The sequence below is a fragment of the Varroa destructor genome, unplaced genomic scaffold, assembly GCF_002443255.2.
Source record: "Varroa destructor unplaced genomic scaffold, Vdes_3.0 BEIS01000004.1, whole genome shotgun sequence".
Classification (NCBI taxonomy): domain Eukaryota; kingdom Metazoa; phylum Arthropoda; class Arachnida; order Mesostigmata; family Varroidae; genus Varroa; species Varroa destructor.
In genome coordinates this window covers 5,095,612-5,113,987 of record NW_019211457.1, presented here as the reverse complement: position 1 = coordinate 5,113,987, position 18,376 = coordinate 5,095,612, and the positions used below count along the sequence as shown (strand labels likewise).

Below are 18,376 nucleotides of genomic sequence, written 5' to 3'. Positions count from 1 at the left end.
CACAACGGCTAAACGGCCAACTCGTTAAAGTTTTCAAGTACCAGATGGTTCTCATGTTGATGGTAAAACTCGTTTGGCTTTTAAGTATTAGTGACTCTCTTATCTGCCACAACGGCCAGATGGCCACTCGTTGGGACTTTGAAGTACCAGATAGCTTTCTTTGTCACCGCAATGGCTAGATGACCAAACTCGTTGGGCTTTCAAGTACCAGATGACTCTTCTTTTTACCGCAACAGCCAGATGACCAAACTTCGTTAGGGCTTCAGTACCAGATGGCTCTCTTTCCTGCCACAAGGCTAAACGGCCAACTCGTTAAGTTTTCAAGTACCAGATGGTTCTCCATGTTGATGGTAAAACTCGTTTGAGCTTTTAAGTATTAGTGACTCTCTTATCTGCCACAACGGCCAGATGGCCAAACTCGTTGGGACTTTGAAGTACCAGATAGCTTTCTTTGTCACCGCAATGGCTAGATGACCAAACTTCGTTGGGCGCTTCCAAGTACCAGATGGATCTCTTCTTGCCCTAGCTACAATGGCTAAACGGCCAAACTCGTTAAGTTTTCAAGTACCAGATGGTTCTCATGTTGATGGTAAAACTCGTTTGGCTTTTAAGTAAGTGACTCTCTTATCTGCCACAACGGCCAGATGGCCAAACTCGTTGGGACTTTGAAGTACCAGATAGCTTTCTTTGTCACCGCAATGGCTAGATGCCAAACTCGTTGGGCTTTCAAGTACCAGATACTTCTTTTTTACCGCAACAGCAGATGACCAAACTTGTTAGGGATTCCAGTACCAGATGGCTTTCTTTCTGCCACAAGGCCAGATGGCCAACTCGTTGGACTTTGAATACCAGATAACTTCTTTCCCGAAGGCTAGATGCCAAACTGTTAGGCTTTCAGTACCAGATGGCTCTCTTCTCTGCCACAAGGCTAAACGGCCAACTCGTTAAGTTTTCAAGTACCAGATGGTTCTCATGTTGATGGAAAACTCGTTTGGGCTTTTAAGTAAGTGACTCTCTTATCTGCCACAACGGCCAGATGGCCAACTCGTTGGACTTTGAAGTACCAGATACTTCTTTTGTCACCGCAAGGCTAGATGGCCAAACTCGTTGGGCTTTAAGTACCAGATACTTTCTTCTTCACCGCACAGTAATGCCAAACTTGTTAGGGCTTAGTACCAGATGGCTCTCTTCCTGCACAAGGCTAAACGGCCAACTCGTTAAGTTTTCAAGTACCAGATGGTTCTCATGTTGATGGTAAAACTCGTTTGGCTTTTAAGTAAGTGACTCTCTTATCTGCCACAACGGCCAGATGGCCAAACTCGTTGGGACTTTGAAGTACCAGATAGCTTTCTTTGTCACCGCAATGGCTAGATGACCAAACTTCGTTGGGCCTTCCAGTACCAGATGGATCTCTCTTGCCCTAGCTACAATGGCTAAACGGCCAAACTCGTTAAGTTTTCAAGTACCAGATGGTTCTCGATGTTGATGGTAAAACTCGTTTGGCTTTTAAGTAAGTGACTCTCTTATCTGCCACAACGGCCAGATGGCCAAACTCGTTGGGACTTTGAAGTACCAGATAGCTTTCTTTTCACCGCAATGGCTAGATGCCAAACTCGTTGGGCTTTCAAGTACCAGATACTTTCTTTTTTACCGCAAGCAGCCAGATGACCAAACTTGTTGAGGGTTCCAGTACCAGATGGCTTTCTTTCTGCCACAAGGCCAGATGGCCAACTCGTTGGACTTTGAATACCAGATAACTTCTTTCCGAAGGCTAATGCCAAACTGTTAGGCTGTCCAGTACCAGATGGCTCTCTTCTCTGCCACAAGGCTAAACGGCCAACTCGTTAAGTTTTCAAGTACCAGATGGTTCTCATGTTGATGGAAAACTCGTTTGGGCTTTTAAGTAAGTGACTCTCTTATTCTGCCACAACGGCCAGATGGCCAACTCGTTGGACTTTGAAGTACCAGATACTTCTTTTGTCACCGCAAGGCAGATGGCCAAACTCGTTGGGCTTTAAGTACCAGATACTTTCTTCTTCACCGCACAGCTAATGCAAACTTGTTAGGCTTAGTACCAGATGGCTCTCTTCCTGCACAAGGCTAAACGGCCAACTCGTTAAGTTTTCAAGTACCAGATGGTTCTCATGTTGATGGTAAAACTCGTTTGGCTTTTAAGTATAGTGACTCTCTTATCTGCCACAACGGCCAGATGGCCAAACTCGTTGGGACTTTGAAGTACCAGATAGCTTTCTTTTCACCGCAATGGCTAGATGACCAAACTCGTTGGGCTTTAATACCAGATAGACTTTCTTCTTCACCGCACAGTAATGCTAAACTTGTTAGAGGCTTTAGTACCAGATGGCTCTCTTTCCTGCCACAAGGCTAAACGGCCAACTCGTTAAGTTTTCAAGTACCAGATGGTTCTCATGTTGATGGTAAAACTCGTTTGCTTTTAAGTAAGTGACTCTCTTATCTGCCACAACGGCCAGATGGCCAAACTCGTTGGGACTTTGAAGTACCAGATAGCTTTCTTTGTCACCGCAATGGCTAGATGACCAAACTTCGTTAGGGCCTTTCCAGTACCAGATGGCTCTCTTTCCCTGCTACAATGGCTAAACGGCCAAACTCGTTAAGTTTTCAAGTACCAGATGGTTCTCATGTTGATGGTAAAACTCGTTTGGCTTTTAAGTAAGTGACTCTCTTATCTGCCACAACGGCCAGATGGCCACTCGTTGGACTTTGAATACCAGATAGCTTTCTTTTCACCGCAAGGCTAGATGCCAAACTCGTTGGGCTTTAAGTACCAGATGACTCTTCTTTTTACCGCAACAGCCAGATGACCAAACTTCGTTAGGGCTTAGTACCAGATGGCTCTCTTTCCTGCCACAAGGCTAAACGGCCAACTCGTTAAGTTTTCAAGTACCAGATGGTTCTCATGTTGATGGAAAACTCGTTTGGCTTTTAAGTAAGTGACTCTCTTATCTGCCACAACGGCCAGATGGCCAACTCGTTGGACTTTGAATACCAGATAGCTTTCTTTTCACCGCAAGGCTAGATGGCCAAACTCGTTGGGCTTTAATACCAGATAGACTTTCTTCTTCACCGACAGTAATGCTAAACTTGTTAGGGCTTAGTACCAGATGGCTCTCTTCCTGCACAAGGCTAAACGGCCAACTCGTTAAGTTTTCAAGTACCAGATGGTTCTCATGTTGATGGTAAAACTCGTTTGGCTTTTAAGTAAGTGACTCTCTTATCTGCCACAACGGCCAGATGGCCAACTCGTTGGGACTTTGAAGTACCAGATAGCTTTCTTTTCACCGCAATGGCTAGATGCCAAACTCGTTGGGCTTTAATACCAGATAGACTTTCTTCTTCACCGCACAGTAATGCTAAACTTGTTAGGGCTTAGTACCAGATGGCTCTCTTCCTGCACAAGGCTAAACGGCCAACTCGTTAAGTTTTCAAGTACCAGATGGTTCTCATGTTGATGGTAAAACTCGTTTGGCTTTTAAGTAAGTGACTCTCTTATCTGCCACAACGGCCAGATGGCCAACTCGTTGGACTTTGAAGTACCAGATAGCTTTCTTTTCACCGCAAGGCTAGATGCCAAACTCGTTGGGCTTTAATACCAGATAGACTCTTCTTCTTCACCGCACAGTAATGCTAAACTTGTTAGGGCTTAGTACCAGATGGCTCTCTTCCTGCACAAGGCTAAACGGCCAACTCGTTAAGTTTTCAAGTACCAGATGGTTCTCATGTTGATGGTAAAACTCGTTTGGCTTTTAAGTAAGGACTCTCTTATCTGCCACAACGGCCAGATGGCCAACCGTTGGGACTTTGAAGTACCAGATAGCTTTCTTTTCACCGCAAGGCTAGATGCCAAACTCGTTGGGCTTTAATACCAGATAGACTTTCTTCTTACCGCACAGTAATGCAAACTGTTGAGGCTTAGTACCAGATGGCTTCTCTTCCTGCACAAGGCTAAACGGCCAACTCGTTAAGAGTTTTCAAGTCAGATCCTGATGGTCGTTGACTCTCTCTTATCTGCCACAACGGCCAGATGGCCAAACTCGTTGGGACTTTGAATACCAGATAACTTTCTTTGTCACCGCAATGGCTAGATGACCAAACTTCGTTAGGGCGCTTCCAGTACCAGATGGCTCTCTTGCACCTGGCCTACAATGGCTAAACGGCCAAACTCGTTAAGTTTTCAAGTACCAGGTGGTTCTCATGTTGATGGAAAACTCGTTTGCTTTTAAGTAAGTGACTCTCTTATCTGCCACAACGGCCAGATGGCCAAATCGTTGGGACTTTGAAGTACCAGATAGCTTTCTTTGTCACCGCAATGGCTAGATGACCAAACTTCGTTGGGTGTCCAGTACCAGATGGCTCTTGCTTCTCTGCCACAAGGCTAAACGGCCAAACTCGTTAAGTTTTCAAGTACCAGGTGGTTCTCGATCCCGGCGCTCCGGTCGTTGAAAGAAGAAAGTAAGATAACGATCGGAAGGGGTTGTTGGACCCCGACCGGGCGAGTCCCCAGGTGGCGGATAGGGGAAGGCCTGTCAGATATGATAGGTACCGGGGATTATACCCGGCGCGGACCAAAACCAACTCTAGGGATAGACCCATCGTTCCCTTACATACCTACGGTGAAAAGAAACGAGGGACCCTGAGAACTTTAGCGGCGGAGGAAGGCTCACTCTAAGGGCTTCAACGGCGCCAAGAGCAGGGGAGCGACGACGGAAAGCGTCGGACTCGGAAGAGCCGGAAGAATTAAGACAAGTCGTTGGGCGGGGAAGGATGTGAGGGTACAGCTCTAAAACCGTGGGGCACTGACGGGCTGGCAGGTAGCACAGGGGCCCGGGAGTCTAGTCAACATCACCTGGCTGCCCCATCAATTGACCGAAAATCCCGCTATTGTTGTAGTGCCGGATGACGACCGGAAGGGGCCCTGCAGCAATACGCGGGGGGCATTGCTGAGGCCACACGTCTGTAAATCCCCCCTTCGATAACTGTTAAAAGGAAACGGCTTGAACGAGCCACGCTGTCTAGTGACCCACTAAAGAACAACATAAACAGAAAAAATGGAAGACAAGACTAAAACAAATGCCGGTATCACAGTGCCACTGGCGAGAGGAGCCCCCAATCCTGGAAGAAGAGAAGAGACACAAGAAGAGAGAAAACAAGGAAGAATAGAGGAAAAAGGACACGAAAAGGAGATGCATATAAGCCACATAGGGCTAAGCCCAAGCAAAATACAGGAACAGGCCGGGACAAGGAAAAGAACTATGGAAGAAATATTTTCGGTAAATAATACGGAGGACATAAGCCCAACAGATAAGAGACGAAAAGAAAACAAAGAAGAAGTACGAACAGAATCCAAAAGCGTAGACGAAGCCATAGACACAGTCAAAAAGCTCACAGGAATTCTGGAAATACTATGCAAAAAACATAAAGTCACACCAAATGATATAAAGGAAAACGCAAGACAACTGGCCAGAGCGGTTAGAACCTTGAAAAGAACCGAAGGGTTAAGAAAAAAGGCCGAATTGGAACGAAGAAACAGCCTCGAAGAGCTAAAAAACAAGATACCGGAATTAGAACAACAGGAAATCCTAGATGGAATGAAAGGGCACGAGGAAAAGGAAACACAAAAAGGAAATAGAGAGGACATTATGTGTAATAGATGTAAAGAAAAGATCGATAGAGAACGCCTGCAAGAAATAGAAGATAAAAGGATAGAAGAAGAAATAGAGGCGGAACTAAACGCGGTCAAAACAGAAGAAGACTTCAAGCGAGTGGCCAGGAAGAAATGGCCCAAGCAAGTATTTAAACGGGTTACAATAATAAAGGAAAACATAACGAATATTAAAGATACTGGGGCGATAATAATCGAAAAAAACCTTGAGAAGGATCGAAGGATACTTAAACAACTTGATGCCCATATTAGTGGAACCAAGAAGGCAGAAAAATTGACAGCAGGAAGTGTAGCATTAATCAAGAGTAGAAGCTCCTTCAACCTTATGACAGGGCAAGTGGAAGGAGAAGTAATACCGGAAAAAGCAAAAATTAACATAATAATAGGAGTTATAAATAAAGAGGAGACAGAAGAGGGACTAACAAAAGTGATTAAGAAAGTAGTCAAGACTCTTAAGGAAGAAAAAGGACAAGCAACACCAATAGTAAAGATAACTGAACAGGCAGATACGGAAAACACCAGAAAACTGTTAGAGGTTTACGGCAGATATTTTGGTTGTGATATCAGCATATGTAAAGATCAAAAGGAGAATACACAAAAACAAAATATGGAAAAGAAGGAACACGAAAAATCGATAATACAAGGAAGACGCAATGAAGAGACCACAACAATAAGAATAAAGGCAGGAGAAAACAGATCCTACAGCGAGGTGCTGACGAGAGTCAGAGCGAAACTAGGTCCCACAAAGATAGAAAGTAAGATAGGAGTCTCCCAAGGAGCCGGAGGAGACGTCATACTCAAAATACAGGGAAGCACAAGAGATGAAGCTACAAAAATTGCCAATATTCTTAGAAACGAGGAGGGCATGAAAATGGAGGTAAGCACGAGGATAAATAAGCACACGTTGGCCTTATGGGACGTAGACCCGCTGGCTACGGGAAGAAAGATAGCGAGCGATATTAAAACAGCGCTGGGATTACCAGCAAGCACGGAAATAATAGCTGGAAATCCTCGACAGTCTAAGAGCAACTGGTACTCACTGATACAAATACCAACAGCCCTGGCAAAGAATATAAGGGAAAGAAGAGCGATACAGGTTGGACCATACAGATGTAAGATAAGGGAATGGATCAGGTTACCAAACTGTTACAGATGCCAAAAAGTAGGACATAAAGCCTATGAATGCATTGAAAAATCAACAGTCGAAGGGAAGAGATGCTACAATTGTGGGAACACCGGGCACACGGCATATATCTGCGAAAGAGCGATCCCATTCTGCTACGAATGCGACACGGAAGACCACAGGGCCACATCAATGCGGTGCCCCAGATACCGCGCCATGGTGGACCAGACCAAACGTAAACACGACAGCAACAAGACAGCAATAAAATCCTACCCCGGTTCCCCCACAGGATCAGAAGAGATAAAAATAGGAGAGAAAAACGAAAGTACAGAGAAAGAAAGAAAAGAGGAAATAAGGAGGAAGGAAAAGAGGACAAAAAGGTCAACGACGGACGAAGAAAACTTCATAACACCAACAGCAAAAAAGACGGCGAAACGGACAACTGAGGAACTAAGGATAACAAGGCAAGCGGAGGAGCAGGACACAGAAGAATAAGCAAAATGGAGTTCAAACTAATACAGATTAACCTCAACCGTTCATCTGTTGCCCATGACCTACTGGAAATTACAACCCAAAAATACGGCATACACCTTGGCCTACTATCAGAACCATATTACAAAAGAATAGCTAATGATAAAGGAATTGTAGTAGTGGATGATAAAAAGGATACCGCAATATACTGGAGCGGCATGAGGGACGTAGTAATAAGAGGGAAAGGAGCAGGGAATGGTTTCGCATGGGCGGAGATCGAGCACGTAGCGGTGCTCTACACATGCTACTTCTCGCCCAATAAACCAATAGAAGAATACAAAAAATTCCTAGAAGAAATAGGACAAAGTCTAAAGCAACACGACAATAGGAAAAAGATTATAATCACAGGAGACTTTAACTCAAAGAATATAATATGGGGCAGCGGAAAAAACGACAGAAGAGGGATAATGACCCTAGAGTGGCTAGCAACGGAGGGATTGGCAGTGCTTAATGACGGAAAGGCACCCACGTATGAACACTGCGGCTACCCATCATATATAGACATTACACTAGTAAACAACGAAGCAGCAGCAACCACAACAGGATGGAAAGTCTTGAATAAAGAAGAAAGTGGCAGCGACCATCACTACATATACTTCCAAATAGAACACAGGACCAGCAGGAGGAGCACAGAGAAAGATGAGAAGATGGCAAGCTAGGAAACTAGACCAACAAATTCTGTGCAGAGAATTAGAAGAAAAATGCGAGCAAGTCATGCTAAGCGACACAGGAAACGAAGGAATACAGATAGTAGCGCAACAACTCAGCCAGCTCATGATAGATGCATGCACAAAAGCAGACCGGCGACGGCCCACAGATAGACTACACCACCGCCCAAAACACTGGTGGAATAGAGAAATTGCAGAACTTAGGAAAATATGCGTGAAAAAAAGACGCACATACACAAGAACAAGAAGCTGGCAAAAACGCACGAACAACTTACAATCGGATACGGAATAAAGAGCAGCACAACAACTACGGGAATATCAGGAAGCTCGAAACAAACTGAGAAAAAGTATAAGACATAGTAAAGAAAAATCCTGGAAAAAACTCATAGAGGAGATAGACCGAGACGTTTTTGGACTTCCGTATCAAATAGTAATGAACAAAATAAAGAAAAGATCACCACCAATCCCTCCAGATATGGTGAGGAAAGCAGTAAGAGACTTATTCCCTATGCAATCAAGAAGGGACGATATAACGATTGAGGCAGACGAAAGAAACATCCCCGAAGTAACTCCGGAAGAAATAGCAGAGGCAGGAAATAAAATAGCAACAGGGAAAGCACCAGGGCCTGACGGCATCCCACCGGAAGTAGTCAAGACATTAATCAAAAGATGGCCAAGGATAATACAAAAAGTGGCGAACGCCATATTAAGGAGAGGAATATTCCCGGATATATGGAAGGAAGCAAACCTAGTCCTGATCCCAAAACCCGGAAATAAGACAGGTTCCACGGCATTTCGGCCAATCTACCTATTAAATATAATAGCAAAAGCTATGGAAAGAGTAATAGTAAACAGATTGAATAAGCAGATCGAGGATAAAGAGGCACTGTCGGAGTCCCAATACGGCTTTAGGAAACACCGTTCCACGATGACAGCTGTGGACAGGGTCCTCAGGACAGCAAAGGAAGAGATGAGAAGCACACTAAAGACCCGGAACTTCGTACTACTGATCCTACTGGATGTTAGAAATGCCTTCAATAGCATGAACTGGGGAAAACTAATGCAAGCACTAGAAGAAAGGAATATATCCAAGTATCTACGCAGGGTCATCAGCTCATACTTAGAAAACAGAACACTAATAGCAGAAGGGACAAGATACACGATCTCAGCGGGAGTTCCACAGGGATCGGTACTAGGCCCTATGCTGTGGAATCTAGCCTACGACGGCGTTCTACAAACAACTGGAGTGCCGGAGGGGGTAGAGATAATAGCATACGCAGATGATCTAGCTCTCATAATCAGAGCCCGTACAGAGATGGAACTAGAGAATAAAGCTAACGACTCTCTCTAAATAATAGAACGGTGGATGGAAGAACATTACCTAAGGCTAGCAGCAGAAAAGACAGAAGCAATATATTTAACTGGAAAAAAGAAGACCACAAATATAGAAATATACCTGGGTAACACACGAATTAGCATCCAAAAAAGAGCAAAGTACCTTGGAGTAATAATGGACACCGCAATGACTGGAAGAGAGCTTATTAAACATGCAGCCAAAAAAGCAGAAAGAACAGCCCTCAATCTGGCGAGAATACTGCCCAGAGTGGGAGGAGCCTCGGAGGGAAGCCGGAGACTACTGGCCTCAGTAGCAGAGGCGGCAGCGCTATATGCAGCTTCGGCATGGGCAGAAATGGCGTTGAGGACAAAAGCCAACAGAGAGATACTGCTAGCGGCACAAAGAATCGTAGCAATACGAGTAGCCAGAGCATACAGAACAGTGTCAACCGAAGCACTTGGGCTAGCACTAGTACTAGCCCAAATGATCCCATGGGACCTGCTAGCCATAGAAAGAGCGAAACAAAGACAAAGAAACGAAGCTACGGACAAAGCAAGAGCAAGGGAGGAAACAATGAATAAATGGCAGCAGCAATGGGAAAATCCACGTACTTATGGAGGAGGAGAATCTCCAGGTAGCTGGACCCGACATCTAATACCAGATGTCAGAAAGTGGTATTGCAGCAAACAGGGAGAATTAACATATTACTCCTGCCAAGTTCTGTCGGGACACGGACAGTTCCAGACATACATGAAGAAGATTGGCAAAGCGCAAGTGGATACCTGCGTGCTCTGCGAGGCGGGCATGGAAGATGGAATAGAACACACCCTACTCCACTGCCGTGGTAGTACTAAGGAAATGGTGAACATGATGATCAAGGATAGGAAGAATTGGGCCAAGGTCACGGCCTTCTTCGACGAAACGATAAAAAGTCAAGAACAACTAGAAAGGAAGAGGCGTAAGAGAATAGCGGAAGGACACACTCGAAACAATCGTGGGCCTAACGCGCAACAATTGCAACCAGAGGTATTACAGAGTGAACGGCCTCCCTGGAGAGCTAGAGAATATGCTCAAGAGGAAGGCCAAAATGGAGGATGGACCGGAACGGCTCAAAGGGAAGGAAGATGAAATGACCGTTCCTGCAAGCCACGGTTTCGAAGTAATATCAAACATATACCGAACCAGATAACTTTCTTTTTCACCGAAACGGCGAGATGACCAAACTTGTTACGAGTTTCAAGTATAAGACAGCTCCCTTCCCTGCCATAGTGGCTAAACGGCCGAACTCATTATGGTTTTCAAGTACCAGGTGGTTCTCGATGTTGATGGCAAAATTCGTTTGGGTTTTTAAGTAACAATGACTCTCTTATCTGCCACAACGGCCAGATGGCCAAACTCGTTGGGACTTTGAATTACCAGATAACTTTCTTCTTCAGCGCAACAGCTAGATGACCAAACTTGTTAGGGCATTCCAGTACCAAGTGGTTCTCTTCCCTGCCACAATGGCTAAACCGCTTGAAGAAGAGTACGTTCTACTCCGTCCTTCATGCCCGACACGCAGAGTACACAGATGTCTACTTGCGTTTTGCCGATCTTTGTCATGTATGTCTGGAAATGTCCATGACCCGACAAGACTTAGCTGAGGACCCTATCCACAGCTGTCAACGTAGAACGATGTTTCCTAAAGCCATATTGTGTCTCTAACAGTGCCTCTTTATCTTCAATCTCCTTGTTCAATCTGTTTACTACTACGCCTCCAATAACTTTTGCTGCTGTACTTAGAAGTCAAATTGGTCGAAATGCCGCAGGATCTGTCTTATTTTCTAGAATTAGAACTAGGTTTGCTTCCCTCCATATATCTGGGAATTTTCCTCTCCGCAATATGTCGTTCGCCAATTTTTGAAATATCTTTGGCCATCTTTTGATCATTATTCTGACTACTTCCATACTGACTCCATCGGGCCCCGGTGCTTTCCCTGGTGCTATTTTGTTTCCTGCTTCTGTTATTTCTTCTAGTGTTACTTCAGGGATGTCTCTTTCATCAACCTCGAGCATCGTATCACCCCTCCGCGGTTGCATAAGGAATAGGTTTCTTACCGCTTTGATCACTATATCTGGGGAGATTGGTGGTGATTTTTTCTTTATTTTGTCCATCACTATTTGGTAAGGGAGTCAGAAGACGTCTCGGTCGACTGCTTCAATGAGTTTCTTCCAGGATTTTTCCTTACTGTTTCGAATACTCTGTCTTAGTTTATTTCGGGCTTCCTGGTATTCCCGGAGTTGTTGTATCGCTCTTTGTTCTGTTTCTAATTGAAGATTGTTCTTGCGTCTCTGCCAGCTTCTTGTTCTTGTGTATGTACGCCTTTTACTTGCATATTTTCCTTAGGTCTGCGATTTCCTTGTTCCACCAGTGTTTTGGGCGGCGGTGGTATCGATCTCTGGGCGATTGCCGATCAGCTTTTGTGCATGCGGCACTCATAAGCTGATTGAGTCGTTGCGCTTCTATCTACATCCCTTCAGTTTCCGTTTCGCTTGCCATGATTTGTTCACACCTTCTGTCTATTTATCTTCGCAGTATTGGGAGGTCTAACTTCCTTGCTTACCATCTTCTCGTTTTTCTCTGTATTCCTTCCGGCGGGCTTGTTTGCTCGACTTGGAAAAATATGTAGTGGTGGTTACTACCACTTTCTAATTCGTCCAAGACTCTCCACCCTGTTGTGAAGGCTGCTGCTTCGTTGTTTACTAGTGTGATGTCTATGTGAGATGGGTAACAATTGTGTTCGCAAGTAGGAGCCTTTCCATCATTAAGCATCGCTAATCCCTCTGTTGCCATCCACTCTGGGGTCGTTATTCCTCTTCGGTCGTTGCTTCTGCTACCCCATATTGCATTCTTGGAGTTAAAATCCCCTGTGACAATAATCTTCTTCCTATTATCATGTCGTTTTACACTTTATCCTAGTTCCTCAAGGAATTTCTTAAATTCCTCTATTATTCTATTGGGCGAGAAATAGCATGTGTAAAATACTGCCACGTTTTCGATCTCCGCCCATGTAAATCCGTTTCCTGCTCCCTTTCTTCGCATTATCGTGTTCCTCATATTGCTCCAGTATATAGCAGTATCCTTTTTGTCGTTCGTTACTACAATTTTCTTACCATTGGCTATTCTTTTGTAGTTCGGTTCTGATTATAGACAAAGGTGTATGCCGTATTTCTGGATTGTGATTTCCAGTGAGTAATGGGCGGTAGACGAGCGATTGAGATTAATCTGTAGGAGTTTAAACTCTGTCTGCTTTTGTTTCCTTCGTTCTTCAGTGGGCCGTTTAGCGATCTTTTTTACGGATGGTATTATAAAATTTTCTTCGTCTGTCGTTGGTCTTTTTGTTCTCTTTTCCTTCTTCTGTGTGTCTTCATCTCTTTTTTTTACTATATTTTCATTGTTCTCTCTTGTTTTTGTCTCTCCTTCTCCGGTGGAGAAAGGGGGCAGGGTTTTGCTGCTATTTTATTGTCGTGCTTTCGTTTGGCCTGGTCCACTAGAGTTCGATATCTAGGGCACCGCATTGATGTAGCCCTGTGACCCTCCATATCGCATTCGTAGAAAAGGGGAATCACTCTTTCGCAATTACTTGTTGTATGTCCCGTGATTTCGCAGTGAATGCATCTCATTCCGTCCACTTTGGCTTTTTCGGTGCATTCGTGGGTTCTGTGTCTTACTTTCTGGCATCTGAAACAGTTTGGTATCCTGACCCATTCCCTTATCTTGCATCTGTAGGGCCCCATCTGTATTGCTCTTCTTTCTTTTATACTCTTTGCCAGGGCTGTTGGTATTTGTACCAAAGAATACCAACTGCTTCTTGTCTGGCGAGGATCTCCGGTTGTTATGTCCGTACTTTCTGGCAATCTCAGCGCTATTTTGATGTCGTTCGCTATCTTTCTGCCCGTAGCCAAGGAATCTACATCACATATGGCCAACATATGCTGATTTGTCTTCATGCTTACATTTAGAGTCATGCCCTCCTCTTTTCTGAGGATGCTGGCGATTTTTGTAGGTTCGTCTTTTATATTTCCCTGTACCCGTAGCTGAACGTCTCCTCCTGTCCCTTGGGAGATTCCTATTTTTCGATCTATTTTTGTGGGTCCTAATTTTGTGCGAACTCCCGTCAGAACCTCACTGTAGGATCTATTTTCTCCCGCCTTTATCCTTATTGTTGTAATCTCTTCGTAGTATTTCCCTCTTGTTATCAGTTTTTCGATTTCCTTCTTTTCCGTATTTTGTCTTTGTGTATTCTCCTTTTGTTCTCTACATATATTAATATCGCACCCAAAATATCTGCCATATACTTCAAGTAGTTTTCTGTTGCTCTCGGTGTCAACTTGATCGGTTATTTTGATTACTGGTGTTGTTTGTCCTCGTTCATCCTTTAGGGTTTTGACTACTTTCTTGATCATTTTTGTCAGGCCCTCTTCTGTCTCTTCTTTATTTATTATATTCTACTATTATATTTGTTTTTGCGTTTTCTGGTATTTCCTCCCCTTCTGCGTGTCCTGTCATGAGGTTGAAGGAGCTGCTGCTCGTGATTAATGCGATACTACCCGCTGTCAGTTTTCCTACTTCCTTAGCTCCATTTACTTGAACATTTAGTTGTTTAAGTAGCTTTTGATCCTTCTCCAGGCCTCTTTCAATTATCAACGCCCTTGTGTCCTTAATGGCCAGTATGTTTTCCTTTATTATTGTAACACGTTTAAACACTTTCCGTGACCATTTCTTCCGAGCTACGCGATTAAAGTCTCCTTCCGTTTTGACTGCGGTTAGTTCCGCTTCCATTTCTTTTTCTATCCTTGTATCTTCGATCTCTTGTAGGCGTTCCTTTTCAACCTTCTTTTTGCATCTGTTAGATGTCTTCTTTATTTTCCTTGTGTGTTTTCTTTTCCTCTTTCTCTTTTTTCCCATTTTGCATTTTCTGTGGTTCCTGTTCCCCCAATATCGTGCCTTTTTGTTCCTCCAGACTATTTCTTCGTTCGAGTTCAGCCTTTTTTCTTAGTCGGTTCTTATCAAGGTCCTAATCGCTCTGGCTAATTGGCTTACGTTTTCCTTGATGTCACTTGGCGTGACTTTATGTTTTTTGCATAGGATTTCTAAGATTCCAGAGAGCTTTTTGACTGTATCTATGGCTTCGTCCACACTTTTGGATTCTATCCGTACTTCTTCTTTATCTTCTTTTCGTCTCTTATCTGTTGGACTTATGTCCTCCGTATTATTTACCGAAACTATTTCTTCCATAGTTCTTTTTCTTGACACAGCCTGTTCCTGTGTTTTACTTGGGGCTATCCCTTCGTAACTCATATGCATCTCTTCCTCATGTCCAGTCCTATAGGCCTGCTGTTGGGTCTCCCCTGGGTGGCCCTTTAGGAATTGTCCATCTTGTTTTCCTATGACGTCTTTGTCATATTCTTGTCTTGACCCTGGAGGCATTCCTTCGCGCAAGGAAGATTCTTCATTTAAGTCTCTCCCTTCTTCTTCTCTTCTTCCTCGTTTCCTTTCCTCATATGTTTCTTATTTTCTGCCAGGGTTGGGACCCCTTTCGCCAGTGGCACTGTGATACCGGCATTTACTTTAGTCTTATCTTCCATTTTGGTTTCTGTTTATCTTGTTCTGTTTGTGGGTCGCAAGACAGCGTCGGTTGTTCGAACCGTTAGCTTTTTGACATTTATCGAAGGACAGGTTTTTACACGTGTGGCCTCAGCAATGCCCCCCCCGTATTGCTGCAGGGCCCCTTCCGGTTGTCATCCGGCACTACAACAATAGCGGGATTTTCGATCAGTTGATGGGGCACCCAGGTGATGTTGACTAGACGCCCCGGCCCCTACACTACCTGCCAGCCCGTCAGTGCCTCACGATTTTTGAGCGGTACCCTCACGTTTGTCCTTGTCCAGCGACTTGTCTTATTTCCTCCGGTTCTCCCGAATACGGCGCTTTCTATCGTTGCTGCCCTACTCTTTGCGTCGTTGAAGCCCTCTGAGTTGGCTTTTCTCTGCCGCTAGGGTCCTTGGGGTCCATCGTTTCTATTTCACAATAAATGTGTGAGAGAACGATGGGTATTTCCCTGGGGGCTGTTTTGGTCCGCGCCGGGTATAATTTCCCGGTATCTATTATATCTGAAAGGCCTTTCCCTATCCGCCACCTGGGGACGCGCCCGGTAGGGGTCCAGCAACCCCTTCCAATCGTTAATTATTTCCTGCTTCCCCAAACGCTTAGGTAGTTCCTATGTTATATGATTGCTTTACAGCCATGTCTCTAACTGAAACCGGGTCGCCAGTTAGTAGTGCTTTTCGACGTTTTTCTCTATATTATTCATAGTGATCATAGCTAATACGCAGCGCTTGTTAATTGTCACATGTTGAATTTAAACCCACAACTTTTGATTTTTCAGACAGTATTTTTTATTGTAATTAAGACTTTCGAAGTCTGTACCAGCTAGCGAAATAGGCAAGCTCTTCCGGGAGAAGCTTCTCATTCTAGTACAAACATTATTCAAGGAACAAAGATAACACCTGCTCTAAGTTGAGTTGACAAACACTACGCTGCATTTTCTGTTCGAGGTTTTGAGGTTAAAGAAATGCTACGGGTCATACCTTCAGAATTCCGATTCTCCCGCTCATCCGTTTCATAGCGTACGCAAGGAAAAAGCCCGACACGTAGAAGAACGTATCAACGGCTAGCCAGCCGTTATTGAAGATCTGATTTCGATAGTATCCGACGATCTCGCGCGAAATTCGCGCGTACGCTGGAAGAACGAAAACAGTTGAAGAGGTATGGTAAAGCATATGCCGCCAGGAGTGTGTAGGATTTAGAAGCAGTTTGCTTTTAACAGAACGAGCAGAACGATTACTTAATTGGTGGCTATCAATAAGTGCACAGAAAGTGAACACAATGTAATGGCCGACATCTTTCATCCAAACCAATTACAAAGGAAGCGGCAATGTGTTCTCTGTTAGTTCTTCTCATCTAGCTGCTAGTAATCAACGGGCGATTGGGCAGGGAGAAATAAAATCTTTAAATGTTGTATTAGTTAACGTACCTAAAGGTGACAGCATCTGAGAGATATCATCGCTTGCTAATATCCAGCTATGTTAGGTGTTTTTTTTTGTTAGTGTCTGAAGAGTGCTTAGCCGCAATACCGGACACGACACTCGAATTCAACTATCCTGGCTGTTTCTCTACCTATTTTGATCTTCAGATTTTGGATTAATGAAAAACAGCAACGTATTTTCTACCACTGAACTGGTCACGCGATATCTTCAATGGCACGTACAAGTTATGACAATATGGACGGCAAACTATAATTTAAAGCTCGGCCTTTAGCTTTAAAGCTTTAAAGAACGCATATGAAAAAAGCTTATAGTTGAACGACGAAGAAAATTCTCGAAAGTGAGAATCATTCCTCTAAATATTTGCACACTTTAAAATAAATAAGACCTGCTATTATCTTTAGGAACAACGAGATATCATTTGTTCTTCTCGAGAACACCTTCTCGGACAAAACGCGTAATAACTAGTTTTGTCAATCAATCGTACTTACAATATACCGCAACATCGTTATAGGCGAAATGATGAACCCAGATGATCCAGACGACGGTAGCTGCGCGCAGTCCATGAAAAACTTGCAGATCTCGCGACACGTCATCTCGAGGAGGATCCACTACAAGAACCTATGCAAGGACATAGGCAGGAGTGACGAGAGCTGGTTATCACTTGCGTTCATGAACTTGTTGGAACCGAACATGATTAGAAAAATCGTGTAGTATTCAAAAATAGGACGGTTAGTTTACCGATTAATATAGGACTATGTGTACTTTATAGCAGTGTCCGAGCTAAAAACGTTGTTTACGATTACATGCTATAATCATATAAGATGCACGTTCGATTTTTGTCAGTCTACATTTCGACATGCAAATTTATTAATGTTTATTTTCAATATGTGTTATTGTTTCAAATTCAACTGTGACCAGCCCTTCAATTGTGCGGAAGCTCGAACAGAATTGAAGTTATTTTACCCTGTTATAACTGTCAAATGTCCAAACGGACATGTTGCATATAACGAGACGTCAACGCACAAACCTTTCTAGCCGTCTCATATGCAGAAAGCGTTAGAAGTCGTTTGAGTAAACGATGAGTGGTTTTTAGGGGTTTGTCGGATGTATAGCTCATTATCCACAGACATGCATGCACCGTTGTAGCTACGATCACCGGAAGCATCAGAGTAGCCAAGAACAGTCTGTAGATCATGGATAAACGAATATTGCATTCATTATGAGAATATGGACGGTACTAGATTATAGCGTTTTTGTCTCGGGTTCGGTCACTGTGATCGGACAACAGATTTGATGTACTTGATTTCACTCGTAGACTATATGATTTTTATCGAGAGCATCGTACTTAGTAGTAAACGCTTCAGCTAGGACGTCCTGGATGTTGAATGGCTTTAATTGTATGAGGTGCTAGGAGAAGGACTATCTGAAGGTCGAAAGCCTCAGATTCACAGTAAAAAGCTTGAACTATTCAAAATCGTCACTCGAATAGCCGCAGTTAGCATATAGCGATGTTGCAGATATGCGGCTAGCCGATTTGTAGTTTTCCTCAAAAGCTACAATGCTAAGTTAGTCTTAGAACTTGTTATCCTATGATGACATTGCCCCCATGGCTAGTTTTTAATCATTGATAGCTTTTACAGCGAATGCAGAAGTTCGTTCGAATGTGTACATATACAAAGTGTTTCGACGCAGCCCTGTGGGAAATTTTTTAATGGTTCCGTATGCTTTAATTCCATTTTTTTTTTTTGATAACTGTCCGTTCAGTTTGGCATAAAAACGAGGAGAAATAATCAAAATAGATCTATTTCAGGGGACGATGTAAAAGTTCGCGGATCGTCGTTGTAATTTTGAATCAGAATTTGATCTCCTGAACAATATATTTTTCTAAAATTTCTGTTGCGGTCCTTTGAAAATAATCGCTATTAGTTGCG

General features: G+C 43.7%; 1 protein-coding gene across 6 annotated transcripts in view; it reads right to left on the bottom strand.

Annotated features, from left to right (window-relative positions):
* The window catches only part of LOC111249143 (nose resistant to fluoxetine protein 6-like), a 119,219-nt gene that overhangs the window by 68,822 nt on the left and 32,021 nt on the right, over positions 1-18,376 (bottom strand). For all 6 annotated transcript variants that reach the window (XM_086986009.1, XM_022802597.2, XM_086986010.1 and 3 more), the window contains 3 exons: positions 17,473-17,629; positions 16,934-17,063; positions 15,987-16,138 (listed from right to left, as the gene is read on the bottom strand). In XM_086986009.1, coding sequence (XP_086842135.1) covers positions 15,987-16,138; positions 16,934-17,063; positions 17,473-17,629 — 439 coding nt within the window. The remainder of the gene's footprint in view (positions 1-15,986; positions 16,139-16,933; positions 17,064-17,472; positions 17,630-18,376) is intronic.